Consider the following 22105-nt stretch of genomic DNA (forward strand, 5'->3'; position numbering starts at 1 on the left):
GTGACTGTCCCCGGAGCGCGGGCACAGCTGAGCATCATTCTCCCGGGGGGAGAACTACTTGCCACCCCTGAGCAAATGTTAAGGTGTGAATCCTGTGCTGGTCCTTAAGACTGAGTGGCAGCGTGATCCTTCTGCAGATTATATATATATATATATATATACACACACAGAGTTTGTGCACAACTTAAAAAGAATAATGTGCATTCCTGTGTTGCAGGGAGCTCTCGCTTGGCTGGCTCCTTGCATTCTTCAGTGTTTTTGCAGTTTGCCTCTGACAGTTTTGCAGCCGCTCACCTGGGCTGAGAGACCGGCACCAGGACATCTCCATCTCCCTCTCCCTCCCCTACCACACCCCCGTCCCTCTCCCACCCCCTCCCTCCTCCCAGTTTAAAGCGCTGCTGGGCTTGTAAAGCTCACATGGTCGGTCTCTTCGCCACTGGATACAGCCGTGGGCGGCTGCAGGCACTCGGCAAACATGAACGAAGAGTGTTCGAGTTCCTCGGGCTGTGCCAGCGGGAAAGGGCGAGAGAGAGAGAAACTTCCACCCATAGTGACAGTAGCCTCGCCAGGCGCACAGCCGCCCGCCACGGCACTTGCGGTATGTTTCACAAAAGTAGCAATGGTTCCATTGTGATATTATATTCACTCACTCAATAGTTTGGACAAGGAGAAGCCAGTACTGCAGTGAATTGTCACAAAATTAAAGAGCATCCTCTAGGGGAGCTGATAAAATGGCTGCTAGGAAACTCGATCCCAATGGGCAGTAACTTGTTTTTTTTAAAAAACTGGACTCTATGTTTATTTAAAATTACTGTACTAAATATGAATGATTTATTAAATAAAGACCAGAAACAAGTTATGGATAGGCATCTAAGAACCCGCCCCCAAACTGCCACTGGCTCCTTCAGTAATACCTTGTGACACCTCAACGGTTTGACACTTAACTAAACAAAAGTTTCAAACTGTCACGGGGAGATTCGACTTAGAAATTGCTACATGTGAAATGATGATATTCCTTATCTCTCCTCGACGGTGCCACACAAAATAGTGCATTTGATTTTAAATCATCTTCCAATTATGATTTGGCTCCTTCGACTGGCTGCAAATATGCCTGAGAAATTAATTTGCAACTTGTTAGCCAGTCTTTGTATTAAACTTAAAATCTACAACTATGTAAATGTTAATTGGTGATTGAGGCTGTAACGCGAGTATGGTCTATATTCTAGAAATAAAGTGCCGCCTGTCTTTTATGATTGTTTTCATTACAAAACATAATTTTAACATGGATTATTTGATCTGCAAACAACAGCTTGTGTACTCTTTTACTGGTGTTGAAAATATATAATAGTGAGTTTTTTTAAATATGTATGCTGAACTATTTGTCTATCAATCTCTGGGGAATTTATCAATTGTGATCATGCTTGAAACTGACAAGTAAAATGTTGTATTATAATAAAATGACAGATTCAGTTGAAGTTAATAGAATTGCCAATTAATGCATTTTTTTGGTGATTAACTTTTTAAAATGTATTAATTGCAGAAGTTACACAGACTGTTCCTTTTTGAGCTACAATTTAATACTTTAATGCCTTTAACAATGTAAAATGTTCCAACACACTTCATAGAAGAATAATCAAGCAAAAATTGGCACGAAGCCAACAAAGGAGACATTAGGACAGGTGACAAAAAACTTAATCAAAGATCGAGGTTTTAGGATTGTCTTAAAGAAGGACTGAGAGGTGGAGAGGGACATACGTTTAGCCAGGGAATTCCAGAGTTTAGGGCTTAGACAGCTGGAGGCACGGCTGCCAAAGGTGGGGCAAAGGAAGTGGATAGGAGACCAGAATTGGAGGAACACCGAGTTCTCAGAGTTGTAGGGCTGAGCAAGTTGTAGAAACAGACAGAGATGAGGCCATGGAGGGATTTAAACCAGAGAATGAGAATTTTTAAATCGAACTGTTTGTTGGTGGACTGGGAGCCAGTATAGGTCAGCAAGTGCAGGGGTGATGGGTAAGCAGGTCTTGGTGCAAATTAGTTTACAGGAAGCCGAGTTTTGGATAAACTTAAGTTTATAGAGGGCGGAAGATTGCAGGTCAGCCAGGGGAGCATTGAAATAATGGAGTCTGGTCTCAGCAGCAGATGGGCTAAGGCAGGGGTGGACAATTCTCACACTTCCAACCTGGCAGGAGGCTCAAACATTGGGAAATGAAAGGAATGAGGCAGCTCCTGAAACATGTGTAGCTATGTTAATTCACCTGCTGCACAGTTCCAACATCACATCGTTGCAGAACAGAAGAAGGAATGTCACAGAAACAATAAATATATCCTTTTCCCAGATTTAGGTCCCTGATTAGAGAAGGATAAGATCATAAAAAGACCACAAGTTCTCTGCCACGTCCTAAATTGACATGACAACTTGTTACTGAGCTTCTCAAAGTCACTTGCTCAGAAAAATAAACAGAGGCTGAGAACAGGCAAAAGCATTGATGGAGTTGGAGATCTATAGTTATTGTCAGCAGATATTGAAAAAAATTTTCAAGAAAGATTTGAACGAAAATTGGTTGCCCATTAAATTGTCATTAACATTTTATCAATGTTCTTATTTCTAAATCTGTATGACTGATTCAACTTGACGATGTATTATTCTTATATCGCTGTAGAATAATGCCAGCACACTCTGCTCAGGTATGGCGAGGCACAGAGATACTCAGGAGAGGAACAGAAGGTACAAAGACACATATGACTTCTCAACTTGGTGGTACTAGTTGTCAATTACATTGAAAGAAACTAAAATTAATTTCCTCTGGCTTCAACTTATGCATTGATTCTTGATAGTTTTAAAAAAAATTTTCATGGGATGTGGGCGCTGCTGGCAAGGCCAGCATTTGTTGCCCATCCCTAATTGCCCTTGAGAAGGTGGTGGTGAGCCACTGCCTTGAACTGCTGCATTCCATCTGGTGTGGGTACTGCCACAGTGCTGTTAGGAAGGGAGTTCCAGGATTTTGACCCAGTGACAGTGAAGGAACAGTGATATAGTACCAAGTCAGGATGGTGCGTGGCTTAGAGGGGAACTTGCAGGTGGTGATGTTCCCATGTATCTGCTGCCCTTGTCCTTCTAGGTGGTAGAGGTTGTGGGTTTGGAAGGTGCTGTCGAAGGAGCCTCGGTGACTTGCTGCAGGCCACCTTGTATATGGTACACACTGTTGCTACTGTGCGTTGGTGATGGAGTGAGTGAATATTTAAGGTGGTGGATGGGGTGCCGATCAAGCAGGCTGCTTTCTCCTGGATGGTGTCGACCTTCTTGAGTGTTCTTGGAGCCACACCCGTCCAGGCAAATTGAGATTATTCCATCACACTCCTGACTTGTGCCTTGTAGATGGTGGACAAGCTTTGGGGTGTCAGGAGGTGAGTTACTCATTTCAGGATTCCCAGTCTCTGACCTGCTCTTGTAGCCACAGAATCTAAGTGGCTGGTTCAGTTCAGTTTCTGGTCAATGGTAACCTTCAGGATGTTGTTACACTCCCAAAAGATATGGGCCTAGGTTAATCAATGTTATAACTGGAAAGTCTAGGCCGTGATGTGCATGCTATGCCAGGAGGCATTGACTCAGCGTAGCTTGGACTCAGTGACTGGAACAAGTCACCCTAAGTCAGTCATGTACACCACTGCACAGAAATATCTTTCTAGTGCTAAATTTCATGGCCTCTTCAGATCAGATTAGAGATTATAGGAAAATGGAGGAAAGTTGTGTGCACTTTCGATGTAATTCCGTTTCTGTGAACTCTTCTCACAGCAGAATACTCAAAACCTCTCCTTAAACCCATGGCCCACATAGAAGGAATATGCAAATATTTCAGTAAGTATTTCAGAAAGACATTTAAATAGAAAAACTGAATCACAATTGATATCTTCCAATTTTTTTGTAGAGCTGTTAACGATTTTTAAATATCTTTTCTGTAATTATTTTCTTCTTGTTATCTCCCACAAACAGCATCTCATGAGATTCAGTATCTGCAGTACAAATGATTTTTTGAAAATACAGCCAGTAAATACTAACATTAAAAAGTGTTAATGTGGTAGAATAATTTAAAAATGTAGGAAAGTAAAACCACTTTGTAAAATATGAAAACATCTGTTGATCCTAATTGATTGTTTAGGGTGAAACCCAAGGGCATGGAAATTCAACCACAAAAACGTAATCGTGGAAAATTGGTGCTGAGACCGCATTGTAATGAGACAGGCTTGTAGCCCTTGCTATTTGTTGGCTGTGCATGTGTTTTTGTTGGAAGCCGGGAAATTGGCCATCTCTGACACCACATAAAGGCAGCCAGTTCCTCTTAAAGGGGAGGTGCACTGTGTTGCAGACACCAGGAACCATGTAAAATGGCTGCAAGATGTCCAGGGAGGCTACTGTGGTTCTTTAATGCAGCAGTAGAGGCCATGGTCCAGGCTTTAGACAGAAGGAGAAAATGCTGTTCTTCCTCAGAGCAGACAGCCCTCAAGGCTACATCTGCGAAGACAGTGGGAAGAAATGAATACAAGGATCTTAGGATATGGCTATAATACCATAAAAAGTTCAATGATCTCACCAGAGTAGTTAAGGTAAGAATGCTTCCTCTCCCCTCAATTATTATCTCCTCACCTGCACCATTTGCAGCCCCACTATGCACTACACTCCCCTCCCCTTCCCTTCACTCTCCGACAATCATTGCACTACACTCCTTCTCTCACACTCTGCACCTTCCAACTCAACCTTATTCCAGCCCTCACTTCCCAACACCTCACATATTGCAAACAACATCAGCACTATTCAACCATAACAGGCACCTTCTCAAAACGGCTATGCAAGGCTGCCACTAACACGCTCCCTTCTTTCTTGTAAGCAAACGTCATGAAAACATAATGCAGCAGACAGTGATCAGAGAAAACAAAGACCACCTGCGCACCATCTCCTCACTAAAAGATGATGTTGTGGACATCATGGGCAGCGAACGCATCATGGCTGTGATGAACGACAACACTGGAGGAGACATTGCACAGAGTCTGCACATCTTACCTTTTTCTCTTTTCACTTCTATCTCACTCTGCATGTAATTCACATTAAAACCAAATCCATGTTGTTCTGTTACATTTCAGATGCAGAAGATGTCGAGGCTCCTGTGCCAGTTCAGGAAGAAGAGGCCTGTATGACCATAGCAAGCAGCAGTTCAGAGACTGGTACCACATGTTCTTTAGAGAGTAAGCTAGAATGGATCCACATGGTGAATCACCAAGCACAAGAGTGCATGAACTATGGTGGGCAACAGAACAGCAGAGGTGGCCAGCTGCATTAGCATGGCAGTAGACCCACCAAAATGGAGCCTCAGGTGACAGCTCTGACAGCATCCATGTCAGCTCATACTGCTCCCATCTTGGCTCTGGGAGCAAGTGTTAACAGGGGCTTCCAGAGTGTTCACGTTATTCCTTCACTCTGTTCTAATGCAGAACCATAGGAGTGTTGTAACCCAACCCAAGAGAATGGTACTGGCTCCATGGGAGGATGACCACAGGCCTGTGCCCCCATCACCCAATATATCTATTCCCTTGTTAATGTCACACAACCAGCTGGGCCCAGGACTGCTCTGTTTCCCCGTCATAGCCATCATGGCCTCAATGGATCAGCAGACTTCCAACTCTCAAGCTGTAGTCACTAAGGATACACTTTTTATTTTCATTCATTCATGGGATGTAGGCATCGCTGGCTAGGCCAGCATTTATTGCCCATCCCTAATTGCCCTTGAGAAGGTCGTGGAAAGCTGCCTTCTTGAACTGCTGCAGGCCATGTGAGGTAGGTACACCTAGAGTGCTGTTAGGAAGAGAGTTCCAGGATTTTGACCCAGCGACAGTGAAGGAATGGCAAGTCAGGATACTGTGTGACTTAGAGGGGAACTTGCAGGTGGTGGTATTCCCATGCATTTGCTGCCCTTGTCCTTCTAGTTGGTAGAGGTCGTGGGTTTGGAAGGTGCTGTCTAAGGAGCCTTGGTACATTGCTGCAGTGCATCTTGTAGATGGTACACACTGCTGCGACTGTGCATCGGTGGTGGAGGGAGTGAATGTTTGTGCATGGGGTGTCAATCAAGCGGGCTGCTTTGTCCTGGATGGTGTCGAGCTTCTTGAGTGTTGTTGGAGCTGCACCCATCCAGGCAAGTGGAGAGTATTCGATCACATTCCTGACTTGTGCCTTGTAGATGGTGGACAGGCTCTGGGGAGTCAGGAGGTGAGTTACTCGATGCAGGATTCCTAGCCTCTGACCTGCTTTTGTAGTCACTGTATTTATATGGCTACTGCAGTTCAGTTTCTGGTCAATGGTACCCCTAGGATATTGATAGTGGGGGATTCATCAATTGTAATGCCATTGAATGTCAAGGGGAGATGGTTAGATTCTCTCTTGTTGGAGATGGTCATTGCCTGGCACTTGTGTAGCGCAAATGTTACTTGCCACTTATCAGCCCAAGCCTGGATATTGTGCAGGTCTTGCTGCATTTCTACATGGACTGCTGCAGTATCTGAGGGGTCACAAATGGTGCTGAACATTGTGCAATCATCAGCAAACATCCCCACTTCTGACCTTATGATTGAAGGAAGGTCATTGATGAAGTAGCTGAAGATGGTTGGGCCTAGGACACTGCCGTGAGGAACTCCTTCAGTGATGTCCTGGAACTGAGATGATTGACCTCCAACAACCACAACCATCTTCCTTTGCGCTAGGTATGACTCCAACCAGCGGAGAGTTTTCCCCCTGATTCCGTTGACTTCAGTTTTGCTCGGGCTCCTTGATGCCATACTCTGTCAAATGCTGCCTTGATGTCAAGGGCAGTCACTCTCGCCTCACCTCTTGAGTTCAGCTCTTTTGTCCATGTTTGAACCAAGGGCTGTAATGAGGTCAGGAGCTGAGTGGCCCTGGCGGAACCCAAACTGAGCGTCACTGAGCAGGTTATTGCTAAGCAAGTGCCGCTTGATAGCACTGTCGATGACATCTTCCATCACTTTACTGATGATTGAGAGTAGACTGATGGGGTGGTAATTGGCCGGGTGGGACTTGTCCTGTTTTTTGTGTACAGGACATACCTGGGCAATTTTCCACATTGCCGGGTAGATGCTAGTGTTGTAGCTGTACTGGAACAACTTGGCTAGGCGCATGGCAAGTTCTGGAGCACAGGTCTTCAGTACTATTGCTGGAATATTGTCAGGGCCCATAGCCTTTGCAGTATCCAGTGCCTTCAGTCATTTTTTGATATCATGCGGAGTGACTCGAATTGGCTAACATCTGGCATCTGTGATGCTGGGGGATTCAGGAGGAGGCCGTGATGGATCATCAACTCGGCACTTCTGGCTGAAGATTGTTGCAAATGCTTCAGCCTTATCTTTCGCACTGATGTGCTGGGCTCCCCCATCATTGAGGATGGGGATATTTGTGGAGCCACCTCTTCCAGTTAGTTGTTTAATTGTCCACCACCATTCACGGCTGGATGTGGCAGAACTACAGAGCTTAGATCTGATCCGTTGGTTATGGGATCACTTAGCTCTGTCTATCGCATGCTGCTTACGCAGTTTGGCATGCAGGTAGTCCTGTGCTGTAGCTTCACCAGGTTGACACCTGATTTTGAGGTATGCCTGGTGATTCTCCTGGCATGCCTTCGTGCACTCTTCATTGAACCAGTGTTGGTCTCCTTGCTTGATGGTAATGGTAGAGTGGGGAATATGCCGGGCCATGACGTTACAGATTGTGGTTGAGTACAATTCTGCTGCTGCTGTTGGCCCACAGCGCCTCATGGATGCCCAGTTTTGCATTGCAAGATCTGTTTGAAATCTATCCCATTTAGCAAGGTGGTAGTGCCACACAACATGATGGAGGGTATCCTCAATGTGAAGGTGGGACTTCATCTCCACAAGGACTATGTGGTGGTCACTCCTACCAATACTGTCATAGACAGATGCATCTGCAGCAGGCAGATTGGTGAGGAGGAGGTCAAGTATGTTTTTTCCTCACAATCTGCCGCATACCCAGTCTAGCATCTATGTCCTTTTGGGCTCGGCCAGCTCGGTCAGTAGTGGTGCTACCAAGCTACTCTTGGTGATGGACACTGAAGTCCCCCACCCAGAGTACATTCTGCGCCCTTGCCACCCTCAGTGCTTCCCCCAAGTGGTGATCAACATGGAGGAGTACTGACTCATCAGCTGAGAGAGGGTGGTAGGTGGTAATCAGCAGCAGGTTTCCTTGCCCATGTTTGACCTGATGCCATGAGACTTCATGGGGTCTGGAGTTGATGTTGAGCACTCCCAGGGCAACTCCCTCCCTACTGTATACCACTGTGTTGCCCCCTCTGCTGGTCTGTCCTGCCGTGGGACAGGACATACCCGGGGATGGTGATGGCAGTGTCTGGGACATTGTAAGGTATGATTCCATGAGTATGACTAGTCTGTGGGACAGGGCTCTCCCAACTTTTGGCACAAGCCCCCAGCTGTTAGTAAGGAGGACTTTGCAGGGTCAACAGGGCTGGTTTTGCCATTGTCATTTCTGGTGCCTGGGTTGATGCTGGGTGGTCTGTCCAGTTTCATTCTGTTTTATTGACTTCGTACTGGTTAGATACAACTGAGTGGCTTGCTGGCCATTTCAGAGGGTATTTAAGAGTCAACCACATTTTGTGAGTCTGGAGTCACATGTAGGCCAGACCAGGTAAGGACAGCAGCTAAAGGACATTAATGATGGGTTTTTACAACAATGGTTTCATGGCCATCATTAGACTAGTTTTTAAAAAAAAATTCCAGACTTATTCCACTGTGGTGGGATTTGAACCCATGTCCCCAGAGAAATACCCTGGGTTTTTGGGTTACTAGTCCAGTGACAATACTACTATGCCACCAACTCTCCTCTAGTGTTGGTGCCCTAGGACAGGTAAATGAATACAGATGATAAGCACTCAGGGATTGTAGAGGATGCGTCTTAATTCTGCAAGTTAACTGTTATGCAGATATGAATTGAGTTGTTGAAGTGAAGTTATTTGTTCTGGATTTGGTGTCGGTGTTAATATTTGTCGTGAAGTGAGGGGAAAACCCATAAGGCTGAACCACAGAAAGTCAGTTGGATAGTGGTTGAGTGAACAGTAGTTTTAAGGATCGTGAGACTGTTGATGTATTGGTGGGGGCGGAGGGATGGTTCAGGTGAAGTACTCCTATATTAGTTGTTCTCTAAGAGCTCTGGTGGTTGATGCTGCTCCTGCTCTTGCTCCTCTTGCTGCTGTTCCTCCTACTACTCCTCTGCTACAGCCTCCTTGTTAAATCACAGGCACCTCACACATTATTCCATGGTTGGGTTCAGGTATGAAAAGTGTTCCCTGAAGATCTGCTGTGATAGGGCCTCCTGCAAAATGTTCTCCTCCACACACTTTTCCCAGCTGCTTCTGCTCATCGCTGTCTTCTTTAGTGTTTCCCCTCCTCCTCCAGCCCCAAAGGTAATTCTATCAGATCACTCAGGAATGAAATAAAATATTTTCAAGGCAGACAAGATGCCCAAGATGAGCACAAATTGTTTCAGAACTCCCAACGGCAATATTGGAATGGAGAAAATAACCCCCAAAAAAGGACTAGGGGTGGATTAGCGGCCTAACAGAACAAACCAGCAACTAACTTGTATGGAAGGGATAAACAGCACTCCTGCAGAGTCCTTGCTGACTTTTTCCACCATAAGTTTCTGGACGGGTTTATCACGAGACAGACGTTGGGACAGACCACTTTCACAAAAATATCCTGCAACCAGCTAGGAGCCTTATTTTAATACTATAATAAACTTCGTGAATAGCACTGCCATGCACCCTGAACACCCATGGAGAAACCCGAACCATTATGGTGGGGCACACTTCTGGCATTGCACCACCGCCCCCTCCCCCTCCCCCCCCCCCCCCCCGCCCCCAACCCCGTTAGAAGGGTCACTGACCCAAAACATTAACTCTGCTTCTCTTTCCACAGATGCTGCCAGACCTGCTGAGTGGTTCCAGCATTTCTTGTTTTTATTTCAGATTTCCAGCATCTGCAGTATTTTGCTTTTATTATATTGGACCCATAGTCGTTCATTGCATGTCTAAAAGACAGGATCGGTATCATTTAATTTCTCGACCATCCTCTGTTTTGTGTTCTTTAATACAAAAGTGTCAAAACCTGCTGAATAAAAGTTGATACTATGTAAACATCCTATCTCGCAGCATGCACTGACACATGGAGCGCATATATTTTTGTTAGACTGTCTGAACGTGAGATATGGCTTTGTTAATAAGATACTTCATCCACTGTTGTCTTAGGGATATGAGAAGCTGGCAACATGAAGCACTTTAACTTGCGTCATTGCTGCTGTCTCTTTTGTGAACTGTTTGATAAGTATCCTTTGTAGCTATGACACAATATGTTGATTTAGCTTTCCAGAATCCGATTTAAAACAGTCTTTCTTGCATTTTTCCGTTGCCTATTTCGCTTCTACAATTTGAGGAAATATTCAACACTGTGGAAAAATCACTTTTGCCAGTGTTATGAAAATTATTATGCTCTCAATGCTACCTATGTTTATTGGAATACAGTTTTTCAGAATTACCACTGCCAGAGAAACAAAAAAATCCCTCTGCAATCCACCTTTACCTTAGAACATTAAATAAGGTGTAAGACATTGAGAAGTAACGGCCCTTGGATTCCCGGGAGATTTGTGCCATTGTAATGGCGCATCAACGTCGCAGATTTACGGCGCAAAAATCGCAGGAAATTATGGCGTGTATCACTCTAACCATTATTTACGCCACTCCATTAGTTCCTAAGGCTTTTGTGCCGCTCCGCCGTTTTCTTCACCGAAACAGTTGAACGGCTAATTATCGTAGCCCCATTAAAATCAATGGCAGTATCGGGTTTACGAATTAAAGCCACTCAGATCGCCATTGCCGCTTACATTGTTGCAGACTGACACTGATATACAGGAATCAAAGCAGAGCCGCATTTAAAAGAGGCAGCATCGCTCCTTGACATTACAATGCAGTATCTATCTCAATTCAAAAATGTTCTTGATCAGAGTGATGAAAGCCCACATTTTTGAAGGGTTAATTTAATGCAATTTTTTATACTTATTTCTCACGCTGCTCATATTGTTGAAACTGTGAAATTGTCGATCGAGATTACTTTTATCTGCATTACTTCTGAAATCCCTTTCTGATGTCAGTTCACAAGTGATGTACAACACTCTTAAAATCTACAGCTCCCGGCCATAGCCTTGTGATACAGTGTGTCACAGAAAAGCTTTTTTAAATTCTTTTGGCCATATTTATTCAATATTCAACGCTGTTGATTTTCTTTTTATATAACATAATGGTATATAATCAGGATTGCCAACACTGGTTGGATTTATCCTGGAGATTCGGCCACACAACGTTTGCTGCAGTCTTCAAAGGTTGTTTCGTTTACTTAATGGCTTGTCAACTGCTCTCTCAGATTTATATGTTGCAGGGAGAGTAGTAACAAATTGTTTGCTGAGGAATGGGAATGCTCAGGTTGGTCTAGACAAACTTGCCCAGGCACCATATAATTGTGTCATGATGTTGGTACACGACGCCACAGCATCTTAACGGTACGGGAAAGCATCTGGTGTTGTGTGTAAAATGCATTTTCAAGGGTTTGAAGGGTCATCGACCTGAAACGTTAACGCTGTTTCTCTCTCCACACATACTGCCAGGTCCACTGAGTATTTCCAGCACTTTCTGTTTTTATTTCAGATTTCCAGCATCCGCAGTATTTTGCTTTTGTAATATAAAATAAGCCATTGTTTGTTTTCCTCCATATGTGAGACCTGTTGGGTTTTAAAATGGGTGGAATTACAGAAGGTAAATGAAACTCAACAAACTTAATAAATATGTGTAAAAACTTATTAGCAGTGTTGTATTACTGCGTTCAAATAAAGTTGGAGCACTTGCTGCACCTTACCGTTTGAAAGTGCAGTCACATGACCATTCAATAGATTTTACGCAAGGCTCAAGTTACACACCGGACATGAGAGAACTTTTCTCCCAGGTCGCCAGCAGCAGTGCCCAGGAGATCGATCGCCTGTTCCCAAAGACTCCGAAACAATCCAAGAGGATTGGCAACCTTAATACAACATGTTTATTGCATTGTATATTATGCTTCCATCCATCAATATTGGCGACCACGCTCTGGAAGTGGTTCAAGAGTTCACCTACCTAGGCTCAACTATCACCAGTAACCTGTCTCTAGATGCAGAAATCAACAAGCGCATGGGTAAGGCTTCCACTGCTATGTCCAGACTGGCCAAGAGAGTGTGGGAACATGGCGCACTGACATGGAACACAAAAGTCCGAGTGTATCAGGCCTGTGTCCTCAGTACCTTGCTCTACGGCAGCGAGGCCTGGACAACGTATGCCAGCCAAGAGCGACGTCTCAATTCATTCCATCTTCGCTGCCTTCGGAGAATACTTGGCATCAGGTGGCAGGACTATATCTCCAACACAGAAGTCCTTGAAGCGGCCAACACCCCCAGCTTATACACACTACTGAGTCAGCGGCGCTTGAGATGGCTTGGCCATGTGAGCCGCATGGAAGATGGCAGGATCCCCAAAGACACATTGTACAGCGAGCTCGCCACTGGTATCAGACCCACCGGCCGTCCATGTCTCCGTTATAAAGACGTCTGCAAACGCGACATGAAATCGTGTGACATTGATCACAAGTCGTGGGAGTCAGTTGCCAGCATTCGCCAGAGCTGGCGGGCAGCCATAAAGACAGGGCTAAATTGTGGCGAGTCGAAGAGACTTAGTAGTTGGCAGGAAAAAAGACAGAGGCGCAAGGGGAGAGCCAACTGTGCAACAGCCCCAACAAACAAATTTCTCTGCAGCACCTGTGGAAGAGCCTGTCACTCCAGAATTGGCCTTTATAGCCACTCCAGGCGCTGCTTCACAAACCACTGACCACCTCCAGGCGCGTATCCATTGTCTCTCGAGATAAGGAGGCCCAAAAGAATATTATGCAAGCTCTTGTATATAGTTACATTGTTTATTTGCTTTTCAAACTAATCCAGCTATAGTTCCAAATCAATTGCTTTTCTCTTGCTTTTATTGAAAAGTCAGTTACCTTCAAAGTCCTTACCCATCATAATAAGATTTCTCCTGGGTTTTAGTACTATCTTGTACTTTTTCCGTTGCTGGACAGAGAGAGGTTGGTACAACGGTTAGTCCTATGAATGGTTACTGTGCTATGAGTCATCAAACACGTGGAATACAGAATCATCCAATGATAACAGTTCAGAAGGAGGCCATTGTTGTGTCTGTGCTGGCTCTCTGCAACAGCAACTCAGCTGGTTCCATTCCCTTACACTTTCCCCTTAGCCTTGTAGATGTTTTCTCTTCAGTTGCTAATCCAATTTCCTTTTGAAAGCCACAATTGAATCTGCCTCCACCACTCTCCGGCAGTACATTCCTGATCTTAAAAACTTGATACATAAAACTAATTTTTCCCCATGTTTCTGTTTGTTCTTTTGCCAGTCACCTTATCACCAATTGGTGTCCTTTGGTTCTCGACCTCTCCACCAATGGGAACAGTTTTTATCTACTCTGTCTAATCCTCATTATTCACCTCTATCACCTCTATACACCCCCATCAAATCTCCTTTCAACTTTCTCTTCTCTAAGGAGAACAACTCCAACTTCTCCAATCCCACTAACTGAAGTCCCTGGTGCCTGGAACCATTCTCATAAATCTTTTCTGCACACATTTCAATACCTTCACATCCTTCCAAAAGTGTGGAGCCCAGAATTACATACAGTACTCGAGATGAGGCCAAATCAGTATTTTATAAAGGTTCACAATAACATCCTTGCTTTTGTACTCTATGCATGTATTTATGAAGCCCAGGATCTTGTGTGTCTTTTTCAACCACTTTCCCAACCTGCCCTGCCACCTTCAACAATTGTGCATATATACCCCTAGGTCTCTCTGTTCCTGCACCCCCTTTGGAATTGTACCCTTTATTTAATATTGCTTCTTTTCATTCTTCCTACCAAAATGCATGTCTTCACACTTCTGTGCATTACATTTCATCTGCTATGTGCCTATTTCACCAGCCTGTCTATGTCCTCTTGAAGTCTAACACTATCCTCCTCACAGTTCACAATACTTCCAAGTTTTGTGTCATCTGCAAATTTTGAAATTGTGCTCTGTACACTGAAGTCTAGGTCATTAATATATATCAAGAAAAGCAGTGGTCCTGACAACGACCCCTGGGGAACTCCACTATATACCTTCTTCCATTCCGGAACACTACAATTCACCACTAATCTCTGTTTCCTGTCACTCAGCTAACTACATATCCATGTTGCCACTGTCCCTTTTATTCCATTGTCTTCAACTTTGATGGCAAGCATATTTTGTGGCCCTTTAGCAATAGACATTTGGAAGTCCATATACACCACATCAACCACATTACCCTCATCAATCCTTTTTGTTAACTCATTAAAAAAAACTCAAATCAAGTTAGATAAACACAATTTGCCTTTAACAAATCCATGCTGACTTCCCTTAATTAATCCATACATGTCCAAAACATTCAATTTTGTCCCGGATTATTGATTCTAAAAGCTTTCCCACCACCAAGGTTAAACTCGCCTGTAGTTACTGGGTTTATCCTTACACCCTTTTTTGAACAAGGGTGTAATGTTTACAATTCCCCCAGTCCTCTGGCACCACCCCTGTATCTAAGGAGGATTGGAAGATAATGGCTAGTGCTTCTGCAATTTCCACCCTTACTTCCCTCAGCTTCTGCAGATGCATCCCTATCAACTTTTAAGTACAGTCAGCCTATCTAATATGTGCTCTTTATCAATTTTTAGGCCATCTAGTGTTTCAACTACCTCCTCTTCCACTATGACTTTGGCAGCATCTTCTTTCTTGATGCAAGACAGATGCAAAGTACTCATCATACCTTAGCATGCTCTCTGCCTCCATGTGCAGATCTCCTTTTTGGTCCCTAATTGGCCCCACCCCTTCTCTTACTACCCTTTTACTATTTATATGCCGATAGAAGACATTTGGATTCACCTTTATGTTAGCTGCCAGTCTCTTCTGATACTTTGTCTTTGCCTCTGTTATTTCCTTTTTCACTTCTCCTCTGAACTTTTTATATTCAGCCTGGTTCTCACTTGTATTATCAACCTGACATCTGTTATATGCACCCTTTTTCTGCTTCATCTTACTCTCTCTATGTCTTGTCATCTAAGGAGCTCTAGCTTTGGTTGCCCTACCTTTCATCCTTGTAGGAATGTACCTAGACACTGCCTGAACCATTTCTTCTTTAAAGGCAGCCCATTGTTCTGTTACAGTTTTGCCTGTCAATCTTTGATTCTAATTTACCTGGAACAGATCTGTTCTCACCCCATGGAAATTGGCCGTCCTCCAATTAAGTATTTTTACTCTAGAATGCTCCCTGTCCTTTTCCATTATTATCCTAAACCTTATGATACTATGATCACTGTTCCATAAATGTTCCCCTATTGACACTTGATCCATTTGACCCACTTCATTCCCCAGAACCAGATCCAGCAATGCATCCTTCCTTGTTGGGCCTAAAATGTACTGATCAAGAAAATTTTCCCCTCTCTGTCCTTTACACTATAAATATGCAAGTCAATATTAGAATAATTAAAGTACCCCTTTATCACTATATAGTTTTTGCATGGACTTTTCATACACTGCCATAAGTGTGATAGATGTGACCTAGATTTGAGACATGCAGTGAGATTACAATCAAAATCCAAACTTAGAGTTCATAGAAACTTCACAAACTACAGGAGCCTATTTTTCTTACCATGTAAACTCTAGGGTGTTAGTTACAGTTACAATAGTTACAATAAAATGACAAGACATTTGTCTTGTTCTTACAAATTTTTGAGTACACTGTGCTACATACTCTTGTCTAACTTTGCATCCTGATTATGTTGAAATCAAGATTCATTGTACAGTAACCTATTCTGACCTCCCACAGTCTTTCTCACTGTTTTCAATTTGGTGGTGGCTTTGTTTATAGGCGATGCCTTTCTTGTTGGTTTTTCAATGAGATTTTCTGTTCCCAACCTTGGTGTCACATTTGACCTCAAAATGAGCTTCCAACCTCATATTCACACCTTCACTAAGACCACCTATTTCTATCTCTGTAACATCGCCCAACTTCGCCCTGTCTCAGCTCATCTGCTGCTGAAACCTTCATTCATGCCATTGATACCTCGCGTCTTGACTATTCCAATGCACTCCTGGCTAATCTCCTACAATCCACCTTCCACAAACTTGAGGTCATCCAAATCTCTGCTGCCTGTGTCTTAACTTGCACCAAGTTCCATTCGCCTATCACCCCTGTGCTCGCTGACCTACGTTAGCTCACGGTCAAGCAACATCTCGATTTTAAAATTCTCATCCTTGTATTCAAATCCCTTCATGACCTCGCCCTCCCTATCTCTGTAATCTCTTCCAGCTCACAACCCTCCCAAGATATCTGCACTCCTCTTATTCTGTCCTCTTGAGCATCCCTCATTTTAATCACTCCACCATTGATAGCTGCACATTCAGTTGCCTAGGCTCTAAGTTCTAGAATACCCTCCCTACACCTCTCCGCCTCTCTAACTTGCTTTCTTTGTTTAAGACAATCCTTAAAACCTACCTCTTTGACCCAGCTTTTAGTCATCTGACCTAATATCTCCTTATGTGGCTCGGTATCATACTTTGTTTTATAATGCTCCTGTGAAGCGCTTTGGGATGTTTATTGCATTAAAGGTGCTATATAAATATAAGTTGTTGTTAAAAATTTAGCAAATATGGGAACATTCTTGCAGATTGTTCAGTGGGCTACATTAGTGCCCTAGAGTTTACATGGTAAGAAAAATAGGCTCCTGTAGTTTGTGAAGTTTCTATGAACTCTAAGTTTGGATTTTGGTTGTAATCTCACTTTCTGAGATCTGTTATTTGAAGTAACAGTCATTAGAATAGTGCTGACAGACACACAGACAGTATAAGCGGTGTGATAATATGTTTAAGTAATTAATTGAGTAGTGTAATTACATTGTATTTTGCACTAGATTGCTTTATATTTCATTCTGTATTGTAACATTTTTTTTGTTTGTGTCCTCAGATGATCCATAATGAAGGACTGTTATACTTAATGTGGGGATTCGTTTTTTTTGTGTAACTTGAAAGAATTTCAACCAGCTGTAAATGTTATCAATTATTTATTACTCACTGTAATAATTGTTACAGACTAATTTTTAAGCTAGTTTTAATCAGGCTACTTCTGCTTGTCTTGTTGCAGGGAGGTGAAAGAGGACCCAAAGTCCAATTTCCAACTTTTAGCAGTTTTATCTCCACTATCAACCAGAAGCAGGAAGCCATTGGTGGCATCAGTTCCCCCGCAAAACCTATCTTACCTAATGCCAAATATGGTAATTGAATGTCTGCTCTTAAGTAATGTTGACTACTGCTTGTTTTGTAGTTATGTTCAAATGTGCTTTTGTCTGTTTGACAGCATTTTGTAAATAATTCTCACTAAGTTTTGATTTTTTAAAATAATTTTTCAAGTTATATAGTTTTTCTTTTGAAACCTCCTCTTTACTTCACAGTGTGCCCCAAGGTAGGTTAGGCAGATGACATGTTCTCAGACATCTGCTGATGGCACTCTTGAGTTTGCTCCCAGAATTTGTGCGACCACCCCTTTCACAAGCCTTAAAATTAAAGCTGGGCTGTTCAGGGGTGATGTCAGAAAGCACTTCTTCATGCAGAGGATGGTGGAAATCTGCAACTCTTGGCCCTCAAAAAGCTGTTGAGGCGAGGTCAATTTGAAAATTTCAAAACTGAGATTGCTAAATTTTTATTATCCAAGGGTATTAGGGCTATGGAGCCAAAATGGGTAGATGGAGTTAAGATACATATCAGCCATGATCTAATTGAATAGCTGAACAGGCTCACAGGGTTTGAATGGCCTACTCCTGTTCCTATGTTCATAATATTGAGAAATCATGAGGAATTGTAATGGCTCAGATCTGCCTTATCATAGTGCAGTGTATCAGTATCCCAGCATCTATGAACTGCAATTATTTAACTCGCTTCATTTATAAAGTAAAATTCTAATGATTGCTCCAAGGAAGCATTGCCCAAGATAGTGGGAGGGTGCATTGTCAGTGTGTCAAGTTTACATAAGCAATTTCCATTCTAAATATGGACTGGGTGTTTATAGTGTGGAAAAATATTGACAGGATGTGTGCGCAGGTGCAAGGTTTTTAATATTACTATTCCATTTCCAGTGGCATTACACATGCCGAGTCAGGACCAAATGCAATCTTTGTGCAATGTCGGGTTGAAGGGTGAAGGATAATTGGACCAGGGTATGCAGATGTAATTCATTCCCAATTTTAAAATCATATATTGTGTCCTTATTTTTATACTTTGATCTTAAATTTATAATTTAATAGCAAAATGTACTGTAATTTGTGTACTAGAGAAGTAGAGTTGTTAGGGAACATAGGGGGTTTCTCTGCAATACAAGCTAAGAAGCTGAGATATTCATTTAAAAATGAGGCACCACATTAGCACCTCTGGCAGAAGAGTGCGGTTACATTGTGACAAGTTTAGATACGCGGTTCCCATTATAAGTGGATATAGGAACTTAAAATATCTCCACAATGAAAACAATATGCAATACGAAAGAGAAGGTATGAAACGGAAAGAGTGCGAGCATTACAGAAAGAATTGGTGTGGGAAAAGCAGAGATTTACAGGAAATACAATCCTAAACAAAATTTGGCTCATTTAGCAAACCCATTATTTTGATTTCATTTTAAACTTGGAAGACGTTCCATTTTTAATGTAGCTGAATTTGGTTAATTATTTTTCTGATCTGTAGAAAATGTAAAAATCCTGAATGTTATCACAAAAGCCAGCTTCCGATTTTCAAAACTCCATAATCTCTTAGTGCCAGGATGTGGATGCAGCATGCTTTTGCAAGAAGAATTAGAGTGAGCCATTTGCAAATGAGGTAAAAAGCTGAGTCTGGTAGAGTTCTTTATACTGTAATTTGAACACATTATTGAAGCTGTTCAATCAGGCAGCTACAGGCTTTCAGAAAACCACTTAATGACAATAACTAGTTGTGTAGAGCCTTATCGTAAGAAAACAAAGGGTAAAAAAAAACAAAAGGAAGTTTTTTAAAAAAGTGAGCCGTGCTGTGCGACGTGAACAAAAGCTTGATTTAAAAAATGGGTTTTGAGATTGTCTTGAAAGGTGGAGAACGAAGTCAGACTGAGTACTGCGAGCCAATGTCGGTCAGCAAGGATGGGAGCATTGAACAAATGAACAGGGTCCGGGCAGCTGAGTTTTGAATAAGTGAGAGTTTATGGAGGATGGGAGACCAGGAGGAAGGACATTGGGGGAATTTTACCCCGCAAGAATGGGTGGTTTGGGGGAGGGTGGGCAGGTAAAATAAGTGAATTTGAGATTGCGACTGCTAATCGGCTACAACGCGCCCATTTCTGGGTTTAACAGAGGTGTATTTGAATGCCTGTGAATAACCTACTCACTGAAGTCAGGATTTAATTTACGCAGGGGGCGGGTATTTATTGCTGCAATTAACATCGATGAGGTTTTTTCAATTGAATTTTACTGAGCTTTAAATTTAACTTGTCCAGTTCACGTTTCCCGGGGCTCAGGAACTGACCGGTGAAATGGAGGCAAGTTTCAGCCACAGTTCAGGTGGGTATTCAAGCTTGTTATTGCTCCATCTGAATAAAAACTCACTTATTACAGCTGATGACTCAGTTCCCTCTGGCAAATGTTTGGCAGAGAGTCCTTGCGTTGATACAGCTTTTTCTAAACGTTGGAGGCTTTCAAACCATTGGATGTGTTTGACAGCATATGAGAAGTGGAAGACAGCGGCAAAGAGGGCTGTGGTGAGAAAACTAATGGGAGGAAAGGCTGACAAGTCCTTTGGACCTGATGGCCTGCACCTTAGGGTCTTAAAAGAAGTGGCTGCAGAGATAGTGGATGCATTGGTTGTAATCTGCCAAAATTCTCTAGATTCTGGAAAGGTTCTAGCAGATTGGAAAACCACAAATATTCTATTCAAGAAATAGGGGAGACAAAAAGCAGGAAACTATAAGCCAGTTAGCCTAACACCTGTCATTGATAAAATGCTAGAATCCATTATTAGGAAGTAGTAGCAGGTTGTGAGTTGCCCAAGCGTCAAAGCCCCCCTCTCGGTCTTCCTGGTGGGGTCCAAAGGAGTGCAGAGCACGCGTTTGGCACCGGTATGGCTGCAGGAACTGCTGGAAACATGCCAAAGGTGACACATGACCAGCTTCGGAGTTCGACACTGAATTTTCTGTTAGGGTTTACTCCCTTAGCCTTGGTCTCTCCCGAGACGCCCACAAGGCAGTGGGGTTGTTAGGGCCCCTGTTCAGGGATAGGTGGATGCCGGTGGGAGGAGGTGGGGGGAAGGGGGTGCGGGGGGGAGGGGATGCAAGGTGAAGATGGTGCGAGGGGGGAGCTGGGAAGAGGGTGTGAGGGATGGGGGGAAGGGTGTGCGAGGGGGGTGAGCTGGGAGGGGGGAGCGGGGGAGGAGGGTGTGGAGGAAGGGGGTGCAGGTAATAAAACATTACATCAGCTCCCACTATTGTCCTCTAGTGATCTGAATGCTGGTGTGTTACCTTCATTAATTGGTTAGTAGTAATGCATTTAAGAAAGGACCTCATCAGGTAAATCGGGCTCTCGGTGAACATGTTCGCTTCCATCTGCATCGCCTTCGTCAACAAGTGGATCGCGACCCTGGTGAGCAGGCCAGCCCACAGCCTGCACGGCCTCCTCGATTTTATATACAAGAGGCCATTCCTTTTGGCATTTGTTCTCGATAACCGATGTGACATGTAAGTAAGAGTCTGTGCAAAAAGATGGGCGCTATGAGGTTTCTGGTTCGGAGAAATCTGTAAATTTGCATTGGCTTCTCAAAGACCTGCAAGAAAATCTCGTGGTCGGCCTGGATTTAGTCAATCGTGGGCTTCTTCACGGCGTTTTTGCCCCTTCCGTGCTTGTGAGGAGCCATAGTTTTGACGCTTGGGCAACTCACAACCTCCATACATCCGCCAGGCATGCACCATGGAGAGGTCACTCTATAGTCGCTTCACAGCAACCAAAACAACATGGAAGGCAGCAGTTATGGGTTATAAGTCCAGCTCAATTGGCGTAGAGATTGGGCGCCACGGGTTGCCTTTGTCGGTGGGAGAGGTCATCGCATCTCACTGGACAGCTACTGCCCGCCTCAAACCGGGCAGCCCCCGGTCAGTAAGGTTCTGTCCCGCCACAGTCCACCTGCTTCAATGGGTGCTTGGAGCTCATGGTCACTGCCCGACAATTGGACTGTACACCGCACCAAACAGCACGACCAAAAAAGGAAAGAAGGTACCAGCCCTTCGTTTTGCAAGCTGGAACATCAGAACTATGTGTCCTGGCCTTTCGGAAGACCTTACACAAATCAACGATTCTCGGAAGACCGCCATCGTTAATGACGAGCTCAGTAGACTCAATGTGGACATTGCAGCACTTCAGGAGACACGCCTCCCTGCGAGCGGATCTCTAAGAGAGCAAGACTACGCCTTCTTCTGGCAGGGTAGGGATCCTGAAGAACCAAGACAGCATGGAGTGGGCTTCGCCATCAGAAACTCTTTGCTCAGCATGATAGAGCCACCCTCAAATGGCTCGGAACGCATACTGTCCATCCAACTGTTCACCGCCTCCAGTCCAGTACACCTACTCAGCATCTAAGCTCCAACACTCTGCTCCCCACCTGAAGCTAAAGACCAGTTCTACGAGGAACTCCATAATATCATTAGTAGCATCCCCAATACTGAACACCTGCTTCTGCTGGGGGACTTTAATGCCAGGGTTGGGGCCTACCATGACTTATGGCCCTCCTGCCTTGGGCGCTATGGCATTGGAAGGATGAATGAGAATGGACAGAGACTGCTGGAGTTGTGTACCTATCACAACCTCTGCATCACCAA

At 43.8% G+C, this 22105-nt stretch overlaps 1 protein-coding gene across 10 annotated transcripts in view; it reads left to right on the forward strand.

Moving 5' to 3' along the window:
* The first annotated feature begins 263 nt into the window (after positions 1-263).
* Positions 264-22105, forward strand: part of hectd2 (HECT domain containing 2) — a 227820-nt gene continuing 205978 nt past the window's right edge. For 4 of the 10 annotated variants that reach the window (XR_010977048.1, XM_068052587.1, XM_068052589.1 and 1 more), the window contains exons 1-2: positions 264-598; positions 17372-17501. Coding sequence is in view for 7 of the 10 variants with exons in the window: in XM_068052587.1 (XP_067908688.1) it covers positions 476-598; positions 17372-17501 (253 nt within the window). In the remaining 3 variants the exon portion in view is untranslated. Of the gene's footprint in view, positions 599-2660; positions 2726-17371; positions 17502-22105 lie in introns of all 10 variants that reach the window. The other 6 variants (XR_010977047.1, XR_010977046.1, XM_068052586.1 and 3 more) reach the window with 4 other exon arrangements.

The sequence above is a fragment of the Heterodontus francisci genome, chromosome 20 (assembly GCF_036365525.1).
Source record: "Heterodontus francisci isolate sHetFra1 chromosome 20, sHetFra1.hap1, whole genome shotgun sequence".
Lineage (NCBI taxonomy): Eukaryota > Metazoa > Chordata > Chondrichthyes > Heterodontiformes > Heterodontidae > Heterodontus > Heterodontus francisci.